At 47.5% G+C, this 12,682-nt stretch overlaps 2 protein-coding genes across 3 annotated transcripts; one reads left to right on the top strand and one right to left on the bottom strand.

Annotated features, from left to right (window-relative positions):
* Positions 1 to 1,743: 1,743 nt before the first annotated feature.
* Positions 1,744 to 4,360, bottom strand: LOC122623576 (vacuolar protein sorting-associated protein 33A). Its single transcript, XM_043802806.1, has 2 exons — positions 2,752 to 4,360; positions 1,744 to 2,630 (listed from the first exon to the last, which is right to left on the bottom strand). Exons 1-2 carry the CDS (start codon positions 4,192 to 4,194, stop codon positions 2,220 to 2,222), a joined length of 1,854 nt encoding a protein of 617 aa, XP_043658741.1. The 5' UTR covers positions 4,195 to 4,360; the 3' UTR covers positions 1,744 to 2,219.
* A 492-nt stretch (positions 4,361 to 4,852) lies between these two features.
* LOC122623214 (gamma-tubulin complex component 2 homolog) lies at positions 4,853 to 9,279 on the top strand. 2 transcript variants are annotated; one of them, XM_043802227.1, is made up of 7 exons: positions 4,853 to 5,188; positions 5,294 to 5,870; positions 5,946 to 6,467; positions 6,535 to 7,580; positions 7,645 to 7,966; positions 8,128 to 8,235; positions 8,845 to 9,279. In XM_043802227.1, exons 1-7 carry the CDS (start codon positions 5,133 to 5,135, stop codon positions 9,061 to 9,063), a joined length of 2,850 nt encoding a protein of 949 aa, XP_043658162.1. In that variant the 5' UTR covers positions 4,853 to 5,132; the 3' UTR covers positions 9,064 to 9,279. The 2 variants fall into 2 exon arrangements, with proteins under 2 accessions (XP_043658162.1, XP_043658163.1); XM_043802228.1 differs by lacking the exon at positions 8,128 to 8,235 and having other exon boundaries at positions 4,858 to 5,188.
* Positions 9,280 to 12,682: the final 3,403 nt, after the last annotated feature.

Here is a 12,682-nt window from a genome sequence, read left to right as displayed (position 1 = left end):
ATGCTTAGTCAAAACAATAAAAATTGTATAGAAAATTAAAGCATAAAAACGTTTAATTATTCAAAGATTATGTTTACGTGGAAATATGATTTTTCCTTCACTCACTCGCATGTATGTTGATCTGATCCAAACCCACGGAAACACTACACCCACAAACCCCCAACATTCACGAGGGAAACGCGACAGTATGCAGCCGATAATATTTCACTAAAGAATTATGTTTCACATAGAATTCTAAAAAACTGAAACAAAGCAAGCATATATTTCCGTTAGTCATTAATTAAACTAAACTAAATTTAACGCAACTCCCATGATCGCAAAAGAGCGAAGGATCAAAGGATCGAAGCATCGAAATGGCAGGCAGAGAGGGGCGGCTCATTTTCGATATTTCCGTTGATATTACGCTGGGTGCACCAGTGTCCACCAGTATCCACCAGCATCCACCATCCATATATGGATATATATACCCGCGTTTGGGAAACAGGAGCGAAATGAAGGAATGAAGGTGGACGTGGACACGGGAAACGAGAGAGATAGAGATAGCTAAACAGAAGCACGGGGAACACAGTATATGTAATATTTTTATGTTTATAAAATTGTTTTTTTTTTATTATTGTAATAATTATTATATGAATATAAATTGTATTTTTGCAATTACGGTAACTGAAGATGGAAAACGAATAACAATTAAATTGATGCACGTCAATGTCAATAAAATAAAACTTATTTAAAAATACACAAGCTCGCAGTTCGTGTTCAGCTTAATGGGCCATGGACAGCGGACTCTGGGCAGGATGTCTATACCTAAACAGCTATGCACTACAAAATCCACCGGCAATCACCAGTTCAGACTTCAAGTGGCATACATATGTGGGTGCCATTAGATATCGTCTTCAAAGAGTGCTTTTTAAGCGAGGAAGTCAGGACGGAAAACTTCATGGATACTTCTAAAGAATTGCAATACATCAGTGTTTGCTCTATCCACCAGTTCGTTGAGCTAAGGGGTATACTTGATTCGTAACTGGTAAAATCTGACCATTCACTTAAGAGTAGGTTTTGCTTCATGCACATCTCCATCCTTTTCCGGACTGCATTCAGCAGAGTGACTGGTTTCTTATAGTCGAGTGTACCGATACAAACATTCTAGAAAGAATATCAAATCGTTTGTTTGGAATGCATTCCGTTTATTTGAAATTTCAATAAATTACATTTACATCGAGTCAAATGAACTCAGACAAAATAACTTAAACACCATTAAAATGTCCAGTTTCATATACATTTAGGACTTGCACATAAATATGAGAATATTGATTTCGTAAAACACGGACACAAATCGTCCCACTCGAAACTCGACCATAACACATTTTGGTTGACTTTGGCTTATCTGCAGAGACTGGTAAAACGTCCACTATAAAAAGACTAATCCCCAAAATCTCAAAGATCTTTGTAGCTGTTGGTTGTCACAGCACCGTACTCATATAGCACGAATTTCATTTAAACATATTGGATGTTTATGTTCTGAAATAGCCACCCATTTCATGCAATGCTTTTCATATATGATATAGTTACGGATAAGCTTGGAGGAACATTCAATGCTTTTGCTTTTGAACATACACAAATACACAAGTTAGATCAAATTCACATCATTTATAAATTCATAACCATTTACAAGCAACACATGTAAAAGCAATGGGCTAGTCGGGAAATTGTGAACATCGATTATGCGATTAAATAGCTTTGTAATCTGTATATGTCGCTGGAGAATGTAGCATAACATTGACTAAACACTTTATTATGAAAATATTTGTCTTGCACAAGTATGATTGTAAGTTGGAATTATTTGCACTTAAACCTACAATTGCCAAGCTTGAATAAATTGGATTTGGAATTTTTCGCTTAAGACTACATACTTCGGTATACATAAATATATGCTTGTATCTATATACAGGCTTCTTTAACGATATATAGAGTACACGAATAAATGCCGCGATCGAAAAATAAATATTTTATGGTTTCCGGGTGCCGGCGAATCCTTAGTAATCGAGCTATTCCCAACGTCCCTAGCACCCTGGATTCTGATCCGCATTCCCGATTGCCGCGCTGCGCCGCTTGCCCTTTCTTTTTGATCTCGGCTTCAGCGGAACGGACGCGTTTCATCCACGTGCCAGGCCGTGGGCGTTGGACAGGCGATGGGCTTCCAGTCGGCTTAGCCGCCGCCCTCACGAGCTCATCAGGCTGTCCAGGAAGGAGTGTTTGTTGACGACCTTCGTGGTGGCAATCAGGAACTCCACGTTGTTGTCCTCCTGGGCGGCTAGGAAACGCAGCGCAGCAATTTCGGCGAACGTGCATCCGCCCACAAAGCAGACGAGCACCACTCGCGGCACATTCAGCAGCGATCCCTCGCTGACTGTGGTGACAGTGTGCCGTCCACCGATGCCCACCAGCTGCGCCTGGAAGTCCTCGAACGTCGGCCCGGGCAGGTTGTTGATCTGGCTCTTGAGCGACTGCCATCCCAGCGGTTTGAGGGAGTGCTCCACCAGGCGAGCGGTCAGCGGAGCGTAAAAGCTGTGCACGTAGCTGATGTCCTTTGGCTCAATTTCGACATTGTCGTCCACCGTGAGGTGCAGCGTCTGCAAGGGGAAATTAGGATTTAATGTAGCAACATCGTTGATGACATGTGTCCGCAGGCACATGTTTCAGATGCTTATAACTTATAACTAAATGTGGGTGTATTGCTGGATTGGCGCTCACCTTTCGCAGAACGCTATAAGCCCGCGACTCCGTTTGCAGGTGGAGCAGGCCCGATTTCTCCAGGTTGCTGATGGTGAGTAGCACTTCAAGACCGTAGACATGGACCAGTTCGCGCTTGTAGTGGTTTAGCAGCTTCTCCTTGAACCCGGAGGCGGCGTTGCACTGCAGGCAGATGAGCCGCAGGACGCGATTCAACTCCACCTTGCAGGCAATCAGGTCCTCAATGTAGGCGCTCGGCTTGTCGATATCTGCGCAGACCATGAACTCCTGCTCGGCGGCCAGGTCGTCAGCGAAGCGCACCGCGTTCACCTGTTCGTGCAGGAGGCCAGCGATGGCCGTGTGCTCCGAGGTGGCCTTCTTCTGGGCCATTAGCTGCGGCAGCAGGTTCTCGACGAAGCTCTTGATCTCCTGCACGCTCTTGTCCTGGGAGGTGGCGTGCATCTGAACGTGAATTTCTCGTGCCTTTCGAGCGAGCAGCTTGGTGACCTCATTGAAGTGCTTGTTGCGCAGCTCCGCGTACAACTGCTCGCCGGAGTGGAGAAGGATGGTCTTTTTCTCGGAGTCGCCCAGCAACGACTGCGATTCCTCGACTCGTGGGCCACTGCCTCCGCCTCCAGGGAGGGCTCCGTCAGAGGGAAAGTTCTCGGCGGGCAGCGTCAGTTTGTTCTGCCGGATGCCGTAAAACTCATCGATAAGCCCCTCGTAGGTCAGTTGTGTGGCCAGCGGGCTGAGCAGGTCGATGCTCCTGTCCAGGAGGATTAGCTGATCGACGACGCCCTTGTCGCCGTTGTACAGAGTTCGCTCATCCCGGCCCAGCTGTTTGGCGTTCTCCCATACCCTGTGTGCAAACTCTCCCTTTCCGTAGATCTTGGGAATGCGGCCGTAGAGCCGCTGAAGCTGCACCAGGCCTACTGCCGCCTGATACAGCGAACTAGTGTCACCGTCCACGCATACGTCGCGGAAGGCGTTGGGCATCTCCATGGACACCAGGTCGACGTCCAGCGGCAGATAGTTCCAGGCCAGTTCCTCGATGTTTCCGAAGCTGCCCAACACGCCGCTGACCTCCAATTGGCTGATGCACAGGCATGAACGCCTCGGAGCGAACAGGATGTGGTACTGCCGTCCAGCGGCCGCTCGTCCGCCTGCCTTTACGTGACTGGCGAGCTGCTCCATCAGCGCCACGCGTGGGCGCACCACGTACACCACATTGGCCACCTCGCGCGGCAGGTGGAGTTCCGGCTTGAGGGCCAGCAGACGGATGCCTCTATCAGCGAATAGCTTTGGCCGGGTAACCAAGTCCAGCGGTCCGATCATGGCCTCGTCCAGCACAATCACCTTGGAACCCTCGATGCGCTCCAGCTGCTGCACCAGCTCGCGGCAGGCGGCCTCCTGCAGCAACTGCAGGTTGACCCGCTGTCCATGGCCCTTTAAGTGCGGGAACATGCTCCTATCCTCTTGCCAGAAGTGATGATTCGTATGCTCTGCGGCTTCCGGTTGGTCGCTCCCGTGTCCTTGGTGGGTTGTCTTTGCTATGCGTTGGCGGGGTTGGTGCAACGCCCACGGATTTCGGCTGCAGAAGATCAGGGACGCGACTGTGGGCGCTGCAAAACAGCTGATTTGGACAGCGCCTGCGCTTTGCAGAGCGGCCCCACTTACAGTACGGTCACATTCGCAGCGGTCCTATGGAGTATTCACACTGGCACTCGCCTTCAATTTAACATCAAAACATATGCAAAATATACCCTTTTTCGTTTAAACAAGTAACAAGTAAGCTAAGATAAAATAAAACAATAATATTAAAGTTAAATCAAAATGTTTAATTACATATCGCTATATAAGTTGTGATTTCTCATGAGTTATTTTTCGTTCAGACGCTGGTAAAGGCTTGAACTAGAGGCTGTAACAGAAACCCCATAAAGTGCATGCACAACAAAAATTTAAACAGATTTTTGTATAAGCAAAATATATATCTTTCTGGAGCTTTTCAGGCATTGAAATCACAGTAGTAGGTCGTGCAGTGTGAACGATGCAGAACGCACCCCTTTTTTCTCCCGCGACCAGTGTCACCACATCCCAACAATTAAACACAAACAGATGCCAATTCGCATCAAGTTGCTTGGGCCGCTCAATTCAGTTTAAATTGATTTGGTAGTTGCTGCAAGTCCTCAATTTAAAATGAGCAGCTGTTATTGCGAAACGGCCAAGGATCAGAAAAACTAGAATATTACAAACGGCAGATGACAACCCTGTCGTTGCAGTCGGCACTCAAACAATACACAAAAGAACAACAAAATATTGAGGAGAGCGCACTCAAAATAGAGCTCAATTCCCGGCTGTAACTGTAAATTACGAAGCCCGGAACCGTAAATCGCCTCTCCACGATGAGCAAAACCGATCCGCTGCGCCAAGTGCTCGCCGATTTGATCAGCGAGTCGCAGTAAGTGGATTGAGTGCACAGGTGGCCAGTCGATCTAGCCGCTGCTCCTGCGCCGCTTCTTTCACGCCTCTGGCACAATAGCTTACGGCCTTTTTTATCCCACAGATCGTCCCTCACTCCGGAGGCCATCGTTCGGGAGTTCCGGGCCACTAGTGAACGACGGTTGCCACTCTGTGAGCTGCTCCAATTGCTGGTGTCCATCAGCGAGAACCGTCCCAACTTCGTAGAGGTGACCAAGGAGATCGCAGACATCCTCCAGCGCAAGGATCCCATGTACGCACTGCTGGTGTTCGTCGAACGATACAGCGAAAGCGGCATATCCTCCAGGAGCAGCAGTGGGATTAGCCTTTCGACAATGGGCTCCCCGCATGGAATCAAGACCTCGTTCAACTCCGTCTCGGATGTCAACTCCGCAACCGCTTCAGCCACAACATCGGCACGCTCAATCACATCGTCAGGCTCAACCACATCAGCACGCTCTGCCATATCGGAATACTCATCGGGAAACTATACGGCATCCTCCAGGCTTAGCTTGCCCCAGGCCCAGGACTTTCCCACCTCGACGCCGGTGAACAGCAAAAAGTCCGCTGACCCCGACACTTCCTCCGGAGTCTTCGTCAGGCGCGGTCCAATGCAACGTAACCATGGACAGAACAAGGATGAACGCGGCGATTTAAGTGTGGTGAGTGCAGACCAAGTGTGCTGTTCGCTGCCAACTACTTGGCCCATTCAAATAATCAATAACCAACCCACACAGATCAAGGAGCGTGTGCTAAGTGCGGTATCCGATCGATCCCTGAACAGCTACCGCTCGGTGGCCAGTGACGGGCTCAGCAGCAGATCGGGCAACAGCACAAAGTCGTCGGCGACTGTCATGGCGACGCCAACTGGCGTGCCCGATGAGTATCGCACCCATTTACTGTGGGACTACTACAAGGTGGACGGGAACAAGCTGTCAAAGGCTGAGATCGCCGCACTGCCGATTTCCAGCCAGGAGAATATGCTGCTCGACGAGCTGCTGCACTGCCTCACGGGCGTTCGTGAAAACCTCCTGGTGCCCCGGCAGCCCGATCCTACTAGCGTTGGCCTGGCCAAGTTCGAGACGGGCTTTGACATACACATGCAGCTCGACCGCTCGCTGGCAGAGCTGGTGCAGGACATCTTGCCATTGGCCTCCCATTTTATGGGCATGCAGAAGATAGTTACGGCCACCGACGGCCAGGGTCAGGTGATGAACTCACTGAATGAGGCACTGCAGGATCTTACGCACGACTTCTACGTAAGGATATGCATTCTTGTCCTGGCAAATGCTTAGCTAACTGATCTTTCTTCCCTCCCGGCTCTAGCTGTTGATCGTACAAGCCGAACAGGAGCTGCGGCAACATAGATTAACATTGCAGAAGCTACTTTACTACCTGCAACCGACGCTCTGGGTGATGGAGGAGATCTGGACCTCGTTGGTGGACATTCAGCTAAGCGATTATCATGATGCCGCAGTGTTGACGTACCTGCACGAGCGGATCAAGCGCCTGGAAGGCGACCGAGCTGCACAGCAGCTGATCATCGGAATGGCGCGCAAAGCGGCCGAGCCGTACATGCGCATGCTACAGATGTGGATCCAGAAGGGCGTGATCGTGGACCGCAACCAGGAATTCCTCGTGGAGGACAACGAAGTGATTCACCGCGACGAGCTGCCCGAACACTATTCCGACGACTATTGGGAAAGGCGCTATAACGTGCGTCGCGACCACATACCGTCGTTTCTGGAAAAGTACTCGGACAAGATCCTGCGCACCGGCAAGTATCTTAATGTGATCAGGCAGTGTGGCAAGCGCGTAATGCCCACGCAGGAGATGCACCTTGAGTTCGACCCGACCAGCGAGCGGCACGTGTCCGTCATTAACGACGCTTATTACTTCGCCGCCCGCATGCTGCTGGATGTGCTGCTGACTGAGAACGACCTGATGGGTCACCTACAGTCGGTGAAGCGTTACTTGCTGCTCAACCAAGGCGACTTCACCATGCAGTTCATGGACGCCTGCGAGGACGAGCTGACCAAGAACGTGGACCACGTGCTGCCCATGACGCTAGAGAACCTGCTGGGGCTCACGCTCCGCCTCTCCTCGGCCCGTAACGATCCCTACAAAGACGATCTGCACTGCGAGCTGCTGCCCTACGACCTGGTCACGCAAATGTCCAAGATCATGAACCAGAAGGAGGAGTACTGGCAGGCACAGCCCCGCCTCGACCTAAGCGGCCTCGAGTGTTTCGCTTTCACCTACGAGGTGAAGTGGCCCTGTTCTTTGGTGCTAAACCACATCGCCATATCCAAGTACCAAATGCTATTCCGACAGCTCTTCTACTGCAAGCACGTGGAGCGCCAACTCTGCAAGTGGGTTTCCCCTTCATACCTCCTTCAATACCCAAGACAATTCAATTTCTTCTCTCGCAAACAGGATTTGGAAGGAAAACTCGATTGCCAAAAAGTTCTCGCCGCAAGCGGCTGAGCTCTACCGTTCGGCGTTCACTCTGCGCCAGCGTATGATGAATGCCATTCAGAACCTGGAGTACTACATGATGATCGAGATAATCGAGCCCAACTGGCACATCTTCATCGAAAAGATGAAGACGGTGGAGAACGTTGATAACGTTCTGCGTCTCCACCAGGACTTCCTCGACGCGTGCCTTAAGAACTGCATGCTGACGGAGTCCTCGCATCTGAACCGCGCCATCTTCAAACTCTGCAAGATCTGCCTGAAGTTCTGCGAGTTCATTCAGGTGAGTTCCAGTGCAACTGCACCAGGCGGCTAAATTGCTTTTCGTGTACAACTTTCTTGCCTTGTTCCGTGCTCCGCTTTTAATGCTCTATGTCTATCCCGCCTGCCAACGCCTCCAACTCCAACTCGAACTCGAATCCTTTGTAAACCCCACCTTCGCAGCGCTCGCAGCGTTTCTTTCTGGACGCAGAGCTCAAGTCGATGGTATGTGACACCCACGATAGCGCGGACAGCTCCGAGTCCGAACAGGAGAGCCTGCACCGGCCACAGGTATTGTGTAGGCTTGTGCTTACCCAAGTTGTTCGTTTCAGTTCCTGTGTTCTCCCCCACTTTCGTTATCGGTGAACCCATTTCCGTGGCCCCGATTTTAATAGCATTGTTCCTTTTATCTCCAATTTGGGTTGCATGCAATGCTTTATTTGAAGCTTTAAGTTGTATTTGGTTGATTTACTTAGACATAAGGCTTTAATTTGTATTTTAGAACTTTAATTGCATGATAGTGTATTAGAAAATTACAACTTTAGACATTATAAAACTTATTGAGTTCTTCTATGCATTTTTTCTTGCCCTTGAAACTATTGTTCAACGTAAAAATCGAATTTTTTATGAACTATTGGTAAAACCTAGTTTTATTTTAAATTATTTAACATAATTTGTGTTGGATAGCTTAAGTCCGATTCAAATCGGGTTACTTATACATATATCTTATAAACTTATTCTTATAATTTGAAAGGGGATGCCACAAAAGCAGCCTAAATTCGGGTAGAATTTAAATGGACGTTCATTAGAGTTCCGCCCGAATTCAGAGCTAATCGATTTATGTGGCACCCCATACGTATTTCCCAGCCACTAACTTATGATTTCTTTGTTCCCTGTTAGTTGGAGACCTCGCTGGATCCAGCAGATACGTTTTCGGAGCGGGTTAAACGCTTTGATCTGGAATTCACCGGCTTGCTGATATCGTTCCTCAAGCAGATCAACAACATGGCGAAGAAGAACACCGCCGATTGCTTCATGAATCTCGTGCACCGCATCAACTTCAATGCGTTCTACTCCGATCAGATGGATAAGATGTGTGCAAAGGATGCCATGGGCTAAGCCAACACGTCCAGCGAAAGGGATGTGCAAGCGGAAAAGACAAGAACAAAGTATTAGATAAACGAATTTCATAATCACAAGCGCACATTTAACTAGAATGTTTTTCCACCATTCCCGCATGTCTTCTAATTTGCCATCTAACTAAGCGCACCACTTGTTTCCCATTTAGTTGTACAAATTCGAATATGTATGAACCAATAAACCAATTGAAATGTTCTCCGCTGCCCTTTGCGTCCACACAATTGCAATCAACGGCACTGGACACGATTTTCGAGTACAACGTAAGCCAGCGGCGTAGAATGCTGGCTGTGCCGCCCACCTGGATGCACTTCGTCCTCGTAATCCTGAATCAGGTCGCCCGCGATTATGCATTTATACCCTACTCCACTTGTTTACTTATCGAATCATTTGACAGCTGAGGTTTTGGTTCCGAGTTCGGCTGCCATAGAGGTTCATCATTGGGTGCTCCTGCTCCGCCGGTTGCCTCCTGCTCATCTGGTTCCGCATGTCGTCATGTGTCTGGCCCCAAGGAAAATAGAAATCCTAATATACATTAAAATACATAAAATAAGCAGATATCTGTAGTATTTGGACAAAGTACTTTTAAACTCGCAATTTTATTTAATAACTGGCATTCTTCTTCAGGGCATCTTGGTTTTTCCGTGTTGGTTATTCAGCGGAAACAAAAATACATTTACAAATATTCGAAACTCAAAGAAATCAGACAGTATTCCTGTTGCACAATCCTTCAACCTTATTTTACCTTAATAAACGCATAACAAACTATAATCCAAATAGAAGCTACGCTGTAAAGTAGGCAACCATTTATTTTTCCTGCGTGGAGAGCACTATTTATTCATAGATCTGTATGCTAAGTAAAAGTGAACAACAAATCGCTATTGTTAGGTGCGATAAGAAGTGTGAGAATATACATAGCAAATTATGGATTAATATATATTCTATAATTTAAAATATATTGAGCATTTGGCATGCTCTGATTTAATTTTCAGTTTGCACCTGCGATTAGGCATGAATTCTAAAGGTGATCTAAAAAATATTATTTACTGCTGTTGAGCATTGTCTAATCCTAAATGAATAATAAGCAGTGCTGCGTTCGCTTTAATCCCATTTTCCCCAGCGGCCATTTCCTTCACGTCCAATATGGCGAGTGGAATTTTCATGGTTTTTCATCGGTGCCCGATGGTTTCTCCGCTTTCTCCGCTTTGGAGCCACAGACTGTTCAGGAACACACATGGCACAAATATACGAGTACATGTGTATATACATACATACATACATACATACATACATATATACGAGCCGATACACACCCACAAAAGCCAATTTCTAGGCATTTGTATGTGGAGCGAAGTCTGGTGCAAAGGCCCCCCACCCCACCTCTGTACATATATATGCATATATATGTATGTATGTATATACACACATATGTGCTGCAAATATTGGAGTATATAAATATGCATTCGCCAGTGGACGTGGGTGCGTTTGTATGTTCGCCATTAGCCGTCATCAATGTCCAACGGTCATCTCTATAACATCTCCGTTCCCGTCCTGACCGCCACCAGGACAACCCACCACCCACTAGCCATCCCCCGGATTAACCACCCTACGCCCACAACTCCACAACTCCACAAGCAATTGGCAATTTAAGCTCGCATGAATTATCGACAATCAATTATGGTTTTTGGCCATGTCGCTCTCCGGGCTCCATCCTCGTCTATCCTTTTCCTGCGACTGGTCTCGACAACCGGACGACCGGACAGTTGGACAGTTGGACTGTTGGACTGTCGGACAGTTGGCCACCCGGATAGCCAGATGGCCAGATGGCCAAAGCCATCGCCATCGCCATATAGCCAGATAGCCACATAGCCGTATATGCCCACAGACTGTGTGCGATTGTGCGCGCCTATATATGTTAATTAATCAAAAGCCCATCTATCCATCGATTCGGCATTTACAGACATATGCAAATGAAAGGCGCACAAGCAGCTCATTAATGTGCGCAGAAAAGCCCCAATAACAAATGCGCGAGTAACAACATCAGTGCCGAAAGAAATAAACACGCATATCGCTTTAAAAACAAAGCCTCCATTCGCATTACGTTTGCCCCAAGAGCACTGATGTGAACTTTTCGGCATTCGACCAAGTAAATACACTATCCTTTATTTTCTAATTCGGCACGCTGCAATTTAAACCTTACACTCTACCACTTCTTTTCCGGAACCACTTACTTTTTAAAGTCGGTGTCTCACTCGTTTCGTTCGTCGCATTCGCGCACTATCCTGGTGCGCTTCGTCACTACGTGAACTGACGTTCCTTCTGAAACTAGTTTGCTTGCTGTATCTACAAAACTGTCAATTTATAATGGTATTGTTATGAAATTATTGGGATGTTATATTGTATCTTTAGCAATAGAAAAAGTTTAAAGAATAATTAATGATACATTTTCAAAAGAGTGTTTGAAATAGCTTGTTAACTAGTAAACCAGTTAAGTATCTAATGCAGATACATGCCAAATTCAAAGGAAATTTCAATATATATAGTTGATCTCACATTCGCACTGCCTGAGTAAAGGGTATCTGCCAGGGGAGGATCTCTGTCTTCTTTCTTCCTTGTGGGTATATGAGATCTTAGTAGTTTCGAAAACTAACTTCGCGTTTATTTGAGCTTACGAGCCAGCTAAAGCGCATTTCCTTACAAAACATGGTTTAGACAACGTGAATATCTCACCAGATATCGAATGCATAAAGATGTGATACCCGAGTTATCTAGGCCATACCTTGGGGTGAACTCTCAGCTGTACGGACTTGGTTGATTCGGAATCGAAATCGGAATCGGAATCTGTTTCTGTTGCCGTGCAAAGTTGGTAGGTGCAGTGCTCCGGCATTAATGAGAACTAATCCAATGATGCCGGCTCCCCATTGGAGATGCCCTCACCAATGTCGTGGCACTGCATGCGATTCTCACTCACCCGTGGAACTTCAATGCCTCCTCCGATCCCCCGATCCCCCGATCCCCCGATCCTTGTAGCCTGTGGAATCTCTGAGTGCAAACGACCCCCACATCTGTATCGGGTGCAAAACACATACAGGATGTAGGCAGTGTTTAAAGTCAAGAATTCAATATTGCTGGTGGGATGTGTGGTTTCATGGTTGCGGTCCGGAGTTCCCCGGTTTCGTTGGTACTTGGTAGTTTTTGGTACTTGAGCGCAGAAAATTTCAGAGGCTTCGTATTGTATATATAGACTGTCATACAGTACGAAGTCCCGGAAACTTGTTGCCATAATACCAAGATGACTTCTTTCCTAGGTCTGCTGAAATCATTCCAAAATATCAATCGTATGACCAACAATGGGCTAAGCATCAAAATAACGCCTGGGCAGCAGGAAGCTCGAGTTCATTCAATTACAGGGCCATTCAGCTGCACGGATGTGGCTGGCTCGACACCTCGCCCATCCGTATCTCCTCCACTCCACTCCACTAGCTCCAGCTCCAGCTTCCACATGACACGTGTCCTTGGACAATGGGCCGCACTACAAGCGACCCACTTAGAAGGAGTCCCGCCCCCTCAACGCCCACCGCCCCGAAAACCAGGTATCTGC

This window comes from Drosophila teissieri, chromosome X (genome assembly GCF_016746235.2).
Source record: "Drosophila teissieri strain GT53w chromosome X, Prin_Dtei_1.1, whole genome shotgun sequence".
NCBI classification, from domain to species: Eukaryota; Metazoa; Arthropoda; class Insecta; order Diptera; family Drosophilidae; genus Drosophila; species Drosophila teissieri.
Note: the sequence above shows the minus strand (reverse complement) of the source record. Positions and strands in the feature narration are given on the sequence as shown.